We start from the raw sequence: 16,826 nt of genomic DNA on the forward strand, positions 1-16,826 counted from the left end.
TTGACATGTCAAATTGTTACTGGCACCAAAAACTTTCAGAAGAATCCTCATTTCTCTGTGTATTCAATTCCCCTTTTGGCCGATATCGATTTAAGAGAATGCCATTCGGTATTTCATGCGCAAGTGAAGTGGCCCAGAAAATGGTTGAAAAACATTTTGGTGATATTTCGGGTGCATTACCAATTTTCGATGATATCATCATTGGAGGTAGAGATGAACAAGAACATGACTTGATTTTACGCAAGGTGTTGACAAGGGCACGAGAACGAAATATTAAATTTAACCGAGACAAAATCCAATTTCGAGTAAACAAAGTCAAGTACATGGGTGAAGTTGTTAGTGAACTGGGATTTTCACCCGACCCAGACAAAATTTCTGCTTTTTACAACATGCCCACCCCATCATGCAAGCAAGATCTGCAAAGGTTATTGGGCATGATCAACTATCTTGCCAAGTATATTCCTAACATGTCTGAATTAACTGCGCCATTGCGATCCTTACTTAAGTCTGATGTGCCATGGGCGTGGTTTCCAGAGCACGATACAGCTCTTACTAAACTCAAGTCGGTCCTGAGTAGTGCTCCAGTCCTGCGATTTTATGACACAAGTTTACCTACTACACTCCAAGTTGATGCCAGTAAAAACGGCCTAGGAGCATGTTTATTGCAACAGAATCAACCAGTAGCATATGCCTCACGTGCCATGTCAAGTTCAGAAATCAATTACGCCCAAATTGAGAAAGAGCTATTGGCAATCGTTTATGGGTGTGAGAGATTTAACATGTATACATATGGGGCAGAAATTGAAGTACTCTCTGATCATAAGCCGCTAGAAAGTATTTTCAAAAAGCCTCTTTTCAAGGTTCCCCCTCGCTTGCAAAGAATGAGGCTTCGTTTGCAAAAGTATAATCTTAAAGTGAGATATGTTCCAGGGAAGTTTCTTTATATTGCAGATACCCTGTCAAGAGCATTTGATCAGTCGAATGTTCCCACTGATGATAATATGCATCATGACATGGAACATTTTATTCATAGTGTAATTCTCGATCTCCCAATTTCGGATGTGAAATTGATGGAATTACGAGAACTTAATCACAATGATCCTACTATGCAAATGTTAAACAGGTATGCCATGGAAGGTTGGCCCCAACACAAACGTGATGTACCTCCTTCTCTACAGCCTTTCTGGAATGTCAGGAATGACATTCATGTCACAGATGGCATCCTTCTCAAGGACAACAGGCTTATCATTCCATTTGCATGGAGACAAGATATACTCAAGAAATTGCACATAAGTCACTGCGGCATTGAGAAAACCAAAGCTAATGCGCGAACAACGGTATTCTGGCCTAGCATGAATAAGCATATTGAAGACATGATATCTTGTTGTGAAAAATGTTTGAAATATCAAAGTAAGCAGACCAAAGAACCCATGCAAACTCGAGAGCCCAGTATTACCCTGGCAAATCGTTGCATCAGATGTATTAGAACACAAAAATCAAAACTACCTTGTGGTCATTGATTATTATTCAAAGTATATTGAGACCATTAGGGTCAATGGCAAAACCAGCAGTGATATCATCCGGTGCCTGAATGAAATTTTTTCGAGACATGGTTATCCACAAACTCTTATTGCGGATAACATGCCCTACAACTCCAGAGAAATGAGGAAATATGCTATGCAATATGGCATTAACATTATAACAACCAGTCCCACATATAGTCAGGCAAACGGTCTTGCAGAGAAGGCGGTTCACATTGTTAAAAATTTACTGAGAAAGGAGTGCAATTTGAATGAAGGTCTAATGGAATACCGTAACACGCCAATAAGCAATTTTCCTTATTCGCCTAACCAAATGTTATTCAGTAGGCAAATCCGAACAAGAGTTCCTGTTCACCCCTCAGTCCTAGTACCACAGGTCTGTCATGACATTCCAGAATTACTAGAAAAACGACAAGCTAAATACAAAGAATTCTATGATCGCCAAGGCTCCAAACAATTGCCCCAACTCAAGGAAGGGGATAGTGTAAGGTTCAAGAAGCCAAGTGACAAGCATTTGTCACGTGCTGTAGTTACAGAAAAACTTGAGACACCCAGATCGTTTATAGTTACTGATGAAACAGGTAGAGAGTATCGAAGAAATAGGCGTCATATTCATCTTACTCAGGAACCACTTGTTACTATAGTAAATGATGATTTCATTGATGAGTCACAGCCTGTAACTATGGAGTCCAGTGTAAACTCTCCAATTGTAACTAGGGAATCAGATGCTAACCTGGAACCATACCCACCCGATACTGATGCCTCCTCGGCTCCGCGTCGCTCTACTCGGGTTAGATCTGTTCCAGTTTGGCATAAGGATTATGTTATGTAATATAGTTGTATTGTAGATTCATTTACAGTTGAGTTGTTAACTTCTTTTTCCAGTTTTCACTTGTATCAGCATGATCTCATTATGACAGCTAAATAGCTTAAGAAGGGGGATGTTATGATAAGTTGGTTGTCCTGTGCAAGGTATTGTAATGTGATCTTAAGGATCACGTGTGGAGTAAAAGTACGGCAATAAAAGCTCTTGAAGTTGAAGCTTCTGGATGTGTATTTTCTCGTACTCATAACAATCATCATCATCATCATTATTATTGTTCTCCCACGTTGCAACTCGTTGTTATGGAATTTGTCACTCACCTGTGCAATTCACGCCATCGCCAGAGTACCCAGGTTCACAATTACATTGAAATGATCCTGGTTCATTCACACAGTCTGCATTCAACGAGCAGTTGTTGGAACCGGGTGAATTACATTCATCTACATCTGAAATAAATTCAGTTAGCTATAGTTAATAAATTTTTACTTCTCTGATAAAAAAAAATTAAAATTCTTCTAATATCGAGCGTGATCAAACTCGATAGAACAATAGAAGTGCCGTATTTCCAACATCACCTATTAACGCGTGAACCAAGAAACACCATTTTAGTTTCACATTTTATAAAGGACACAGCACCATGGTGTTTTCTAACGAAGCCAAGTGAATCAGCTCAATTTTAATGAACAAGGGTACAATATTTAAATAGTATAAAAGTAAAGGGTTTTGAGTTAGGTCTTTGACCATGTATACCTTGGCATTCAGTTCCATTTCCAGTGAAGCCCCTTTTACAAGTGCAGTTGAACGATCCATCGGTGTTGTGACAGTCTGCGTGCTGGTGGCAGTTGTTTGTGTCTCTGCTCCAACATTCATCTATATCTATATTAAAAAAGAGAATTGGAAATATGAGCTTTTGTGTAGGGTATTTTTGGTTCCTTTTGCCACAGTTATTTTTTGTTTTATCGTTGACAAGTTTGTCCATGGTGACTTTGAGCCTAAAGACCATAATTAATATTTGAACAATGGCCCTAACACCTCAAGACTCATACAGAAATTTATCTGGAAATATTTTGAGTTGCAAGTAAAAAAGTTTATTTTATTGCTACGTTTCTCATTACAATTTTTTTCTGTTTTTAGCTTATGTCAGTGTTGGTTTATTTGTTTTGATTACATTTCATTCAATCTCGGATGTTTAGTTAAGGGAAACACAAGAAATGCAAGATGGCGGATCTACGTATGACGTCATGAATTCGTTACCAATTAATCTGGTCGAATGTGTAACTCACTCGTGCAGTTCACACCATCGCCAGAGTACCCAGGTTCGCAATTACATCGAAATGAACCAGGTTCATTCACGCAGTCTGCGTTAGATGAGCAGTTATTGACACCAGGTGCATTGCATTCATCTACATCTGTAATAAGTTTAGTTGAGTGAAGTGAATTAATTTCGTATTTTACATTTAGTAATGCAATGATGTCGAATGGCAAAAATCTAGACAAATTGTCCTCCCATATTTAAACCATCTTCAGTGTATACAACAGCATTATAATGCACAAATTGTCAAGCAGACAGCACCATTGGATGTCATGGACGATTTTCCAGATTATTTTTTGCAAAGAAACTCAGTAAATCTGTGTAATTTTAGTGAACGAGCGTACAATTAGGCGTGCAACATCTCAAGAGTATTAAAGCTGAACAGTATAAATTCGTTTTGTTAACAATGTATACCTTGGCATGAAGTTCCATTTCCAGTGAAGCCCCTTTTACAAGTGCAGTTGAATGATCCATCAATGTTATGACAGTCTGCGTGCTGGTGGCAGTTGTTTGCGTCTGGGCTCCAACATTCATCTACATCTATATTAAGAAAAAATGAAACATCGACATCTCCCATTATCCTCCCTTTGCTCAGTTTTGTCCTTATTTTCTTGTCGAAAACGAAAGCGTAAGAACAGTCAATAATGAACTCTTGTAAATCTATAAATTATGTGCAATAGTTTCAGAGGAGTGCATTTGAATAACAGCACTCTGTTCCTAAAACAGTTTACTTTCCATGAAGAAAACAGTGACGGGAATAAAAAGTTACTCCCACATTATTACGAGCTGCGTTACTTTACAGTACGTTTTTCACGCTAACACGCACAGAAGAAACGCCACCAAATTAATTCATACTAACTTCTGTAATTGTTTTTTTTTTTAATAGTTCTAAATTGCAAATTTTATTATATTGAAGTTTTGCACTTTTATGGTTGACAGAAAAAAAATTAATGACGATTTTCATAGGTTTTGTCTCGTTTTAACATTTAATGTACTCAAAAACAAGTGTCGAGAGTACCTCCCTTCCCTCCGCTGAGTTCTTTTTGCAGAGTGCTTAAGCCCTTAAAGAGATTCTAAGCAAATGATTTCATGGCTTATTCAGATGTTCTTGTATTGTATCACCGAAAGTCCATCAACATAAACAAACTTATTTTCCACCGTGTTGTAAGTTTTCTCTGCAGTCAGTTGGGAAAAGAGAAGTTGGTCTGACTTGCCATAGTACACTGATTCATTAACGACTAAAAAAAATGACTAATGATGAAGAAGGGTTTGATTGACATTTTTGGTTTTTGTGTTCTTTATTTTTTCTGTATCTTTTTTTTCTGATCTTTCATTTCTTTGGTCTCTTACGTTACCAATTAATCCGGTGGAATGTGTAACTCACCCGTGCAGGTCACACCATCGCCAGAGTACCCAGGTTCGCAATTACATAGAAATGAACCAGGTTCATTCACGCAATCTGCGTTAGATGAGCAGTTATTGACACCAGGTGCATTGCATTCATCTACATCTGTAATAAGTTTAGTTGAGTGAAGTGAATTAATTTTGCATTTTACATTTAGTAACGCAGTGATATCGAATGGAAGAAAAATCAGACTAATGAATATGGTTCTGCCATATTGAAACCATCTCCAGTGTATACGTCTTAACCAAACAAATTGTCAAGCACGCAGCACCATTGGATGTCATGGACGATTTTCCAGTTTATTTTTCCATAGAAACCCAGTAAATCTGTGTAATTTTATTGAACGAGCGTACAATTAAGTGTGCAATATCTCAAGAGTATTAAAGCTGAAACAGTATAAAATTCATTCTTCTTTTAACGATGTATACCTTGGCATTCAGTTCCATTTCCACTGAAGCCCCTTTTACAAGTACAGTTGAACGATCCATCTGTGTTATGACAGTCTGTGTGCTGGTGGCAGTTGTTTGTGTCTGGCCTCCAACATTCATTAATATCTAAATCAAGAAAGAGAAAAACGAGCCCTTTTTGTGGGGTATCTTGGTTTGTTATTTCTTCATATTTATCGTTAAAACGTTTCTGTCGAAATTGTTTGGTATCATTTACAACCTTGCCCTTTTTAACTCATTCATTGCGGAGCTTGCGAAGCAATGGATGAGTTTTTGCAGACATGGGCAAAACGGCGTTAGCAAAATCTGCGTAAACGGATGTGACGTCGTTAGCGAAAATAGCGGAAGTGACGTAAAACTTGGTTGGATTTGAGCAACCGCTGACCAATAAGTCAACTTGCCACGAATAGCAAACAAAACAAGCCTAATTAAAGATTGCAAAACACCGTGATTAAATGATTGCAAAACACCGTGAGGGAATTTATATTTTTAAGGTGGGTATTCAGTAAATAAAATTAGTCCAAGACATTCTTTTTACTCCGAAAATGAGCCCGCGTACGTACCGTCCCCTCCAGGGGCTGTTTTTGTCCATTGGGTCTCATCGCCTCGTGTAAGGAAGCCATTTTTGGTAGGAATATTTGACTCTCTTTCACACGTCATTTCGGTAAGTAAATTCTCTCTGTTGACGATTATTTCATTTGCTTTAAAACTTACAACACATACATAAAAAGTGAAGCGACCTACAATCTGGCTAAATCTGTTTTTACAGCGCAAATTTCGATCAGGTTCCACGGTCGCGCGTACATGTGTTATACAGATTGCCGTACAAGGCCCTGCGATACAATTGCCGTACAGAGGCTGAGCTGGCCCAGTAACCGAGATCTCAGTTTTTGCAGCCCACATCACGGTAACCAGGATGAAAATTTTCCCATATGAACACTCCAGCCCAGTGACAATGATGAAAGTTTTTAAACAAAATAGCTTCGCTCTCAAAACATAGCGGCCAACAAAGTGGCATAGTTTTGATCTTGGAAGTATTTCCACTTTACAAGTATGTGAATTAGCTTTATTAGTAAAGTTACAAGGGTAGAGAAAGCTTTGAAAGTTGCAAACAATACAAATTTATGTTCCACAATTTTGATTGTCTTTCTTGAATTCATCCCGGTAAACCGGGCTGAAAATTCCCATATGAACACACCCCAGAATTCGTCCCGGTTACCGAGCTAATATCAAGAGGCCCTTAGAATGTTACTATACTTGCAAAGTTTCCCTATCAAAGCACATGTCACAAAACTAAATACAAGCAAGATATGTGCAACACTTCTACCCATAAAGAAGATAAAATTTGCCACAGAAAAATTAACACTTCCTTGATTGTTGTTAAGAAATGCTGTGTTCTTGTTACTTACAATTAAATAACAACCTCAATCTTGTAGTTGTAGGAACTGTATAGAGGTTGCATTTCCTTTGGTCGATTTCCACTATATGTTGCAGATTACTGCTAGCATTTAGTTTCAGTTCTATGTAAGATTTGATCAGGTATATCTGAAAGTATGTATAATTGCATATTTTCCTATTTAATCACTGCATCTGAGTGTTAACTATGTTAATAAATAAAGTTAAAGAGCAACTTTCAAACATTTTGTAGATTAAGCTTGTTAACATTAAGTATTGTTCAATTTGAGGAAAATAAAGTTAGATGTTGTGTTAGGATAAAGCATTCTACATGCTTGAACAGGTTTTGCAGTGAATACTCTGTTTTGTGTCTCCTTCCTCAAACTCCCATTCATGGGACAAAAATAGCAAAATATTTTCTATCTCGTAAAACCCCAATATCAATTAATCAACCCAACAACAAACTTTTTTGTAATTACAGCTAGAGACCTTAATGTTAATCTCGATTTTGGTTGCATGGGATAAGGAGTGTAGCTTCAACATCTCCAACAACTGATCACATTTTCACCACAATTTTGGTTATATGGATGAATGAGTTAGCTCTTAGGAGCCTTTGATTCTCTTTACACGTAGATGTTGATTTCGATGAAAATTTCTCACTTAACTCTTATCTAATATTGTCCTCAGGCGGCGTACCCTAACTTCTAAGAAGATGAAATCCAATGATCCCTAACTATACAATAAGTTTAATCACAACTATTTCGCTTTGTATAGGACATTTTTCTAAAACGCGCGAGAATCCCCCCTTTCTATCGCTGAAAAGCTTTTAACTAACACGACAAAATCGCTTGAACTAAGGTCTAGACTCGAGAAGGGTGAAGGTTAAACTAATGCGACTGTGATAATGCATACCATTACAAGGAGGCCCATTTCCTGAAAAGCTACTCCTAAACCTACTACAGGGGCAGATCTAAATTGCCATTATTCATTTGTAAACTTCGAGGCACTATCTGGACAGTTTTTCAATTACATTCCGTACAAATATTGGTACACCTGACTGTTTAAAGAAGTGTCTATGATTCGTTTAACGGTAATTGCATCTCTCTTTAATGAAATACTCACTACTTCGCAGGCATTTATGTTGAAGTTTCAGTTTAATTTTCTTTCCTCTCCCTGGGATTCTCAGTGGCAAAAGTTATGAACAAGTATAGAATTCTTGGCTCTCAGGAGATCTCTTTAGACCCGTCAAAAAATTGTGTCTGTCACTCAATTTCTAAACATATCTTCAGTCTATTTAATCTGTAACACCGCTACTGGGATTATGGGACTATTTTGGTTTAGACTTACCCCAAACACGAATTTTCACTCTTTGGGAGTGCAAATTTTCATTATTCTAGAATCCTCAAGGCTAAATATGTTGTCGTTAACTAGTCAATATATAAAAGGGTTATTAAAAAACAACGCACAGCTAAAATATTCAATGGAATTAAAATAGGATATCTCATGTTACATCTATTAACCCTACCTAGATCAAGAATTTTAATTTTGTTTTCTGGGGCCCGGAGGGAGAGCTAATTGTGCCCCCGCCCCCTCCCCTCTATAACTTCGCAAGTATAAAAGCTGTGACTGTAATTTTTCTTCATTTAATAAGGGATTTTATATTTTCTGAAAATATTCCTTGTCGAAAGTTGTTTTACATGGTGACATCAAAGTTATAAACACCAACTGACCACATCAAATTTTTGCCAGATAAATTGGGAAAAATGCGCTAAAGTTTAAGGGTGTTTGGTCAAATATTAAAAAAGTTCTTCAGGTTGAAAGTCGCCGTGTGCACACCTGTCTAGATAGAATTACTGATGTCTACCTTGGCATGCAGTTCCATTTCCAGTAAAGCCCACTTTACATGTGCAGTTGAACGATCCATTGATGTTATGACAGTCTGCATCCTGATGGCAGTTATTTGAGTCCTGGCTCCAACATTCATCTATATCTTGATTACGAAAGAGAAATATGAACGTTTGAGGCAGCGTGTCAACATCTCTCTCCAAACAGTTGGAAAAAGGTCAATCGAGAATTAACTGATATCGGCAAACTTATTTATTAACTTATATGGTAAAGAAGCATGTCATTGGTGTTGATTTTATTTATTTATTTATTTATTTTTCATGTTTCATTTCTGATTTCTTTTCCTTTTTTTTTTTTCTTTTGTTTTCTTTAAGGTTTTTTTTTTGTCTCTCTTCCGCTACAAATATGAAACTGACCCGTACAATTCACGCCATCGCCAGAGTACCCAGGTTCGCAATTACATTGAAATGATCCTGGTTCATTCACACAGTCTGCATTAGACGAGCAGTTATTGGAACTCGGTTCATTGCATTCATCTACATCTGCAATTGATTCAGTTGGCTATAGTTAATTAATTTTCTACTTTCAATTTTACAAAACAATAAAATCAAACGTGATCAAAAAAGGAAGAAAAACAGAAGTGCCCTATTTCCACAACATGCAGAGTACACGTAAACCAAACAACATCATGTTAGTCCGCACATTATTAAGAAAACGGCACCATTTTGTTTAGAGTATTATTTTTCTAAAGACGCCCAGTAAATCGGCTCGATATTAATGAACGAACGTACAATAAATTAAGCATGCTGTTTTAGTTTACATAGCACGTAATTTATCTTATTTCAACCTTTTACACGTGGCAGTAAAGTAATGTCAAAAGTAGATGAAATCCTAGTTCAATTCATAGTGTGCCTTCGCGCTTAAAATGTTTAATGTGACCAAATGATTTTCCGCCTTTAAGGCTTTTACAAATTGACGAGGGTCGTTAAATCGGCTCAATATCTGTAAATGAACGAACGTACAATTAATCGTACAATATGTCAATAGTATTGAAGCAGGGTATTTTTAGTTTGGTCTTTGAAGATAAATACCTTGGCATTCGGTACCATTTCCACTGAAGCCAGTTTTACAAGTGCAGTTGAACGATCCATCGGTGTTATGACAATTTGCATCCCGGTGGCAGTTGTTTGCGTCTGGGCTCAAGCATTCATTTATATCTATATATAAAAAAAGCTAAAAATCAGCATTTCTCACCAGCTGCCGTTTGTTCAATTTTTGCATATTTTAAGAGTTCCCCTAGAAATGTTCCTTAAGTTTATTGACGATATAAAGTTTTGGATTTTTCTTTACATTACAGCATTAAGTATTTCAGGAATACCAATTATTTCCCAAGTATACTTGGGTCTTTTGGGGGAAGATTTCCATAGAAATGTAATTCCATTCAAAGGCCGGACATTACAAAGGAGAATTCGAATGCTCACTTCATTCTTGGAAATACTGGTCACGCGTGACGTGGATTGACTGTAATAGTGCAGTATTTTAATAGTATTAAAGCAGGGCATTTTGAATTAAGTAATTGATGATATATACCTTGGCATTCAGTACCATTTCCAGCGAAGCCAGTTTTGCAAGTGCAGTTGAAGGACCCATGAGTATTAAGACAATTTGCATCGTCCTGACAGTTGCTTGCGTCTGGGCTCAAGCATTCATCTATATCTATTGTAACAAAAAACGATAAATCAACATTTCTCGTCGTCCGCCGTTTGCTCAGCATAGTTATCATTTTATCAAAACGGTGATGTTAGAGACGACCCAATTCCAAGAGAAAACTTGATCGGTTCTTCATTATTCTCGCTCACTTATGGGAACACTTTATAAAACTAAACGACGGAAACTCGAGTCTGTCTGATTTGCACACCCCATCTTTTTGATACGGCCGTGTGTATCTTGGGGAATGTACCATAATGAGGCAAATAGGAATTAGATAGAGAACCACACTTACTACGTTATTATCGTTGTTATGGAATACGTAACTCACCAGTACAATTCACGCCATTGCCAGCGTACCCGGGTTCGCAATTACATTGAAATGACCCTGGTTCATTCACACAGACTGCATTAGACGAGCAGTTATTGGCACCAGGGACGTTGCATTCATCTACATCTGAAATGGATTCAGTTGGCTATAGTAAATTTATTCAGAAAGTGGCACAGGCATACTCGGAAAATAAAATTTATTCACCAGGCTTAAAGTGCCTAGGAAGCGAAAATCGTTTTTGTGTAGTTATAAAATTCGCACTTTGAAATATATGATTCTGAAGTTTTAAAGTGCTGAGGTAAGAATTGCGGATTTTACGAACTTTCAAAGTTGGGCTATTTTGCTCTCAAAAATGGTCAGAGGACTAGGTCAAGTGACGTCACTCTGGTGCCAAAAGTTTGTTTACTCTCACTCCGTTCTTGCCGCCAAAGAGGATTGTAGAAAGGGAAAAGCATGTCTATACTAGCGATTCTGAAATGAGCAGCTTCTCTGACACATCAAGCAGCAACGATAAAGAGATATTCTTTCTTCTCTTCCGCCATGATGAATTGTAATCCTTGGCACCAACATGACGTCAGCGGGTATTGTGTCGTGGCATTTTGGCCGCGCGATTCTAATACCATTTTTGAGGCCAAAATAGCCCAACTTTGAGCGCTCACAAAATCGGAAATTTTTACCCCAGCAATCTCAAACTTTGAAATCGAGTGTTTGAAAGGGTAAATTTTATAACTACCTAAAAACAATTTTCGCTTCATGGGCACTTTAAAATATTCCATCACATTTATTCCACTTGCGCGTATGCCACACATGCCATTCCAATCCTAGCAGTATGCAGGATGTTTGTCCCATGAACCTAGTTTAATGGCCTTAGCTCCCACGAGTCTCCTGTAGCTCAGTAGTAGAGCATCCGAACTAGTAATCGCAAGATCTTAGGTTCGACTCCTGATAAGGGCACTCGGATTTTATTTTCCGAGTATGCCTGTGTCACTTACTGAATAATGCATCATGCTCAACATTAGTTTAGTTAACGAATAACAGCACCATCTAAATTCACGGTTTGTTTTTCCAGCAAGGCCAAGTAAATCGGTTCAATTGTAATGAACGAGCATACAATTAAGCGTGAATTAAATAGTATTAACTAAAGCAGATCATTATGAGCTAGGTCTTTGACGATCCATACCTTGGCATTCAGTACCATTTCCACTGAAGCCCCTTTTGCAAGTACAGTTGAATGACCCATCGGTGTTATGACAATTTGCGTCCTGATGGCAGTTGTTTGCGTCTGGGCTCAAGCATTCATCTATATCTATGTTTAAAAAAAAATAAAAAAACGAGAAATCAACATTTCCCATCTTCCGCCATTTGCTCAGTTTTGTTATCATTTTTATAAAAAAAAAAGCACAAGATCAATCATCAACGAATAAGAAAACAACTTCAAATTATCTGGGAATAAATTTCGGAATTTTTGTCCTGTGAAATTGATTAAGACGAGTATGTTTAAAAATAACACTTTGTTCAATCCCAAAATTGTTAACTTTTCCATGAAGAGAGCAGTGAAAGAAATCAGAAATTTGAACCTTAGTTTCGAAAATGGAAGGATTTAGCAGCCAACAACCCGCACGGACTGTTTTCTTTCTAGAACAATTTAATTCGTTGCGTTCATTTTTTTTGTCTCGTAACGGCATTTGAAGGTGAATACAAAATATGTAGACTAACGAATGAATTTGATTAAATCCCGATAAAATTAGTGTGCAGTTTAACGACCAAGCGAGTGAAATGAATGGGATATAACTCGTTTTTGTGCATGAAAGAAACTGAAAAAAGAAAATGAATCCGAACTTCTCGAACGGTATTTCAGATTACACTAATGTGCAATTAAAGTGTTTTTTTTTTTTTAATTAATATGGAATACAGTCGGACCTCTGTTAAGCGGCCACCTATTAAGCAGCCACCCTCCATTAAGCGGCCACTTTCCAAAGTCCCGAATTATTTGTTAGTAAAGCGCTGTATTCGATACCTCTATTCAACGGCCACCTCTAATAAGCGGCCGCGGCCACCTTTTTGCTGTTGCAAGTTTAGTATTTATTGTTTTTTACCTCTGTTAAGGGGCCAGCAAATTATTTTTTCAAGCGAAATGGTGACAGATAATATAAAGGTGATAACTAATAACAAACAAGAACTGCAATTTAATCTCCACTAGAATGACACCGATCAACTCCGACACTTTGCCTAGTTTCACGGTCACCAGGACCTTGCCCTATGTATCGGCAAGGCAAGTGACTTAATCTCCTCGTTACAACTCCGAGGTCCACAACGACAAACATCAGTGACGGATAGTTTCAAATAAATCGTGCGTGAAATATTTTGAGCTAAAATTTTTTGCAGATTGTTGATGCAAAAAAGCCTAGGAAACTTGATGTTTTGTTACATAGATTTGCATATTTTTCTGTACATACTCAACTAACACTGTAGTTATCGACTACATGTTCTCTGTATTAGAGCTAGCACTTTGCATGGACTTGAAGTGCGCAAATACAGGGCACTTAAAGTTCTGTTTCAATAATTTTCACATTCATCTTCACATATGTTCACTTTTCGACAACCGTTTTGCTATATAGAGGCAATAAAATTACGTTGACTGCCATTTCTATCCAAGTTATATTGTACCTCTATTAAACGGCCAACCTCTATTAAGCGGCCAGTTTTCAAAGTCCGCAAGGTGGCCGCTTACTAATAGTTGTCCAACTGTACCAACAAAAACAAAATTTAAACTTGATATGCTATGTAAACATTAAAAATTTAAAAAAATTCTCAAGAGTTTATTTTTATAAAAGTTCAGAGGAACGCGGAGATAAAGTACGCATAAAACCTTTACGGTACGTAGAAAGTCATGGTTTCAAACAGATACCTACTTTACATCATAACTTTCACATTTTTTGACGTCCTAAGTCACCGCCATTCGTTTCCAAAATGAAGGACCAAGATCTCTTATGCTATATTTACCATATGTTATAGTAGTAACTCTTGAGGTTCTGAAATCTGCATTACGTCAGTCGTAATGTTTAGATTCATCCCAAAAAATATCACAAACGACAAAATTGAGTAAATTTCGTCAAAACGATAGAAGCAATTTTCCCTTCGGGGTATCGCGTCAACACAGGTTGTTTTAATTTCTTCCAGATCGAAAACGCCAAAAAAAATCGCATCCGTTTTCAGCCACATACAAGACTTACAAAGAAGAAGAAACAAGAACTGGATCTCGTAATGAACACAGGTCGATCTCTTTCGTGATCAGTTCCTTTTAATTTCTTCCAGAAATGTAAAACCTAAGACATTCAGTTGAAGTCTGGCTGAAGACGTCAGAATGCAAAAGTGTAGTAATTTAACCAATGGATATAAAACCTTACGGTTGTGTTGGAACAGAGTAGTGTTTTCAATTAGTTCTTAACAAGCTTTATCGAGATCAGTGATTTTAGTCATTCTCGCCGTTTCCACATCAGATCGGTGAAAGATGCCTAGAAACTTTTGTTAGCAGCAGATTTTAAGAGTTTTCCTTGTCTATCTGTTTTCGGAGCAGTCCTCAAAACATTAGCAGACTTCGCCATAGATGCCATTATTGCAGCCAAAACTAAAGTGGCGATGGCTAACAGACAAGTAACAACAATAGAAATGACGACAAAAACAATCGTTCGACGCTCACTACTAGTTAACGCCATTTTCGCCAGATGGTTAATCATACAGTTTATTGGGAAACTCTAGCCCCAGAAAATGTATAAACTCGAAATGTCAACAGTTCACACAATTACCGAATGACGTTCTTGCTGGAAACGCTAACTAATGCTAATTTTTCTCCTTATGAGCAGCAGAACTTACTTACAATCTTTTGTCATTCCGCCTTTTTTAACAAAGGAGTCTATAATAGCAGCCCTAAGGGCATTTTTTTCCGGTTGGAAAGAGGCCCCAAGTATTTTTCTCAACGACATCCGAAACTTGAAGTAAAATGACGAGCAAGCCGAGAGCAAGAGTTGACTAGTAGTTCCTTTCCAAAAATTGTGAGTTTAAAAAGCGATGTTAGGCTAGCGATCGGATGCTCAAGAAATGTCATCTTGCTGCCGGATTTCCGATCTAGAGTGTTATCACATAAGCAGATTTTCGATCGCCATCAGTGATTCGCCGGAAGAGTGAGTCTTGTGTCAAGATGAACAATCGATTTAAAACGTTTTCTTGCTCTCATTACGGCAATTCTGTCAGACCGGGTTTTGAGTGAGATTTTAAGCATGTTAGCGCCATTATCGACCACTTGTTTTGTATATTGGTTATGTCCCATTTTAGCGGTGTGCGACAAATTCAGACTGCAGACTTGCAGACTTGCAGACCTGCAGACCTGCAGACTTGCAGACCTGCAGACTCGTGCAGACTTGCAGACCTGCCGACTTGCAGACTCAACATACTGGCGTTTCCCAATTCATTTTAAAAATAAACCTCCGTCATTCCATATCATGCGCTGTCCGCTTGGTACGCTTTGATGCTTGGCTACTTTCACGATTGTCCTTCAGGAATAAAATTCGTACGTGCGTCAGTTTTGAGAAAACGTTGTCAAACTATATAGCAAACAGCATAATAAGGGCTAGGTTCTGACAAAAATACTATTTTAGTGCTTTTTTTTTTATTTTCTAAAATATCGGGATCGGGTAAACTCTCCGACGAACGAGGCCTGTTACATTGAAGTTATCGGGTATCGAACGCCTGGTAAGAACGAAATAGCTGCACAGCGTTATTCAAAAGACGTTAATAAGACTTTTCCGATATTTTGCTTGGTTATCGAGATATCCGAATTCAAAGTTAGAATAACAAAAAAATTATGTAGACGTGTTGCTCAAGCGGTCGCCATGCCAAAGTTAGTTTGAATTTAAAAATTCCTGCGCGAGATTTTAGCTCTTAAAATTTCGTAAACAGCACATGCCTCCACAGGGGATTATATCACTCGATCGTACTAAATGCCGCGCGAGCTAGTGAATCAGCAACACTCCATGGAATCAACAACACTAGCATATAATTCTCGTTAAATTCCAAAATCGCGAAAATCCGGAAGTATGCAGGTCGGCAAGTCTTCACGGTTGTCCTGAAGGACAACCGTGAAAGTAGCCAAAGTAGCCTTAAAGCGTACTAAGCGGACAGCGCATGATGTGGAATGGCGGAGGTTACACAATATTATTTTTAAAATGAATTGGGAAAGGCCAGTATGTTGAGTCCATCAAGTCTGCAAGTCTACAGGTCTGCAAGTCTGCAAGTCTGCAGGTCTGCAAGTCTGCAAGTCTGCAAGTCTGCAGGTCTGCAAGTCTGCAAGTCTGTAAGTCTGCAGTCTGCATTTGTCGCACACCGCTATTTTAATGCAGATGTCAGTGTCATGTCTAATAGGGGTATCGAATGGTCCCATTCAATTTTAAAGTGCTCGCAAAATTTGGCCTTTGCTCGAATTGCTCGCAAAAATTACACGGGTGCTCGCTTGCTCGTGCTCGCAAAAATTTTGCAACTGCTCGCATCCTTTTAAAAACAATTTGACAAGTGCTCGTGCTCGCAAAAATAAACACACTGCTGGCATGCTCGCAAATGCTCGCAAAGACCATTCGATACCCCTTCTAATTGCAAACCAAATCCACTTCTTTCTTTTCTGTACAATACCTTAACCCTAATTTCTTGTATTGGTTCCTAATCGAAGTCTTTTGTTTTTGTTTTTGTTTTATTTTTTACTAAAATGTTCCTTCGGTCAAGAGAGTCTCAAAATGTGGTCAATTTTTAGTGGGTATGCTTTTGCAAATCCAGTTAGAAAGCTTATAATGAGCGAATTAAAAATATGCTAGTGTTAGCGAAATAACCTTTTGAGCATTACACCAAATGTTTAATTCAACTACTTTGTTTTCAAAGGGTTGAAAAAGTTATAACGCCATTCGCAGAAGATTTTTTGATTATTCTTATTTAAAATTCCTTCACTTTAAAACGAAATTACAATAAGGGAGATTG

General features: G+C 37.8%; 1 protein-coding gene across 13 annotated transcripts in view; it reads right to left on the reverse strand.

Moving 5' to 3' along the window:
• The window catches only part of LOC146462834 (uncharacterized), a 60,761-nt gene that overhangs the window by 22,519 nt on the left and 21,416 nt on the right, over window positions 1-16,826 (reverse strand). For 2 of the 13 annotated variants that reach the window (XM_085085097.1, XM_085085096.1), the window contains exons 2-13: window positions 11,986-12,111; window positions 10,806-10,931; window positions 10,358-10,483; window positions 9,859-9,984; window positions 9,184-9,309; window positions 8,787-8,912; window positions 5,510-5,635; window positions 5,061-5,186; window positions 4,091-4,216; window positions 3,648-3,773; window positions 3,115-3,240; window positions 2,685-2,810 (exon numbers count right to left, since the gene is read on the reverse strand). In XM_085085097.1, coding sequence (XP_084941223.1) covers window positions 2,685-2,810; window positions 3,115-3,240; window positions 3,648-3,773; window positions 4,091-4,216; window positions 5,061-5,186; window positions 5,510-5,635; window positions 8,787-8,912; window positions 9,184-9,309; window positions 9,859-9,984; window positions 10,358-10,483; window positions 10,806-10,931; window positions 11,986-12,111 — 1,512 coding nt within the window. The remainder of the gene's footprint in view (window positions 1-2,684; window positions 2,811-3,114; window positions 3,241-3,647; window positions 3,774-4,090; window positions 4,217-5,060; window positions 5,187-5,509; window positions 5,636-8,786; window positions 8,913-9,183; window positions 9,310-9,858; window positions 9,985-10,357; window positions 10,484-10,805; window positions 10,932-11,985; window positions 12,112-16,826) is intronic. The other 11 variants (XM_085085107.1, XM_085085104.1, XM_085085100.1 and 8 more) reach the window with 10 other exon arrangements.

Source organism: Pavona decussata, unplaced genomic scaffold (assembly GCF_977016875.1).
Source record: "Pavona decussata unplaced genomic scaffold, jaPavDecu1.1 SCAFFOLD_184, whole genome shotgun sequence".
Classification (NCBI taxonomy): Eukaryota; Metazoa; Cnidaria; class Anthozoa; order Scleractinia; family Agariciidae; genus Pavona; species Pavona decussata.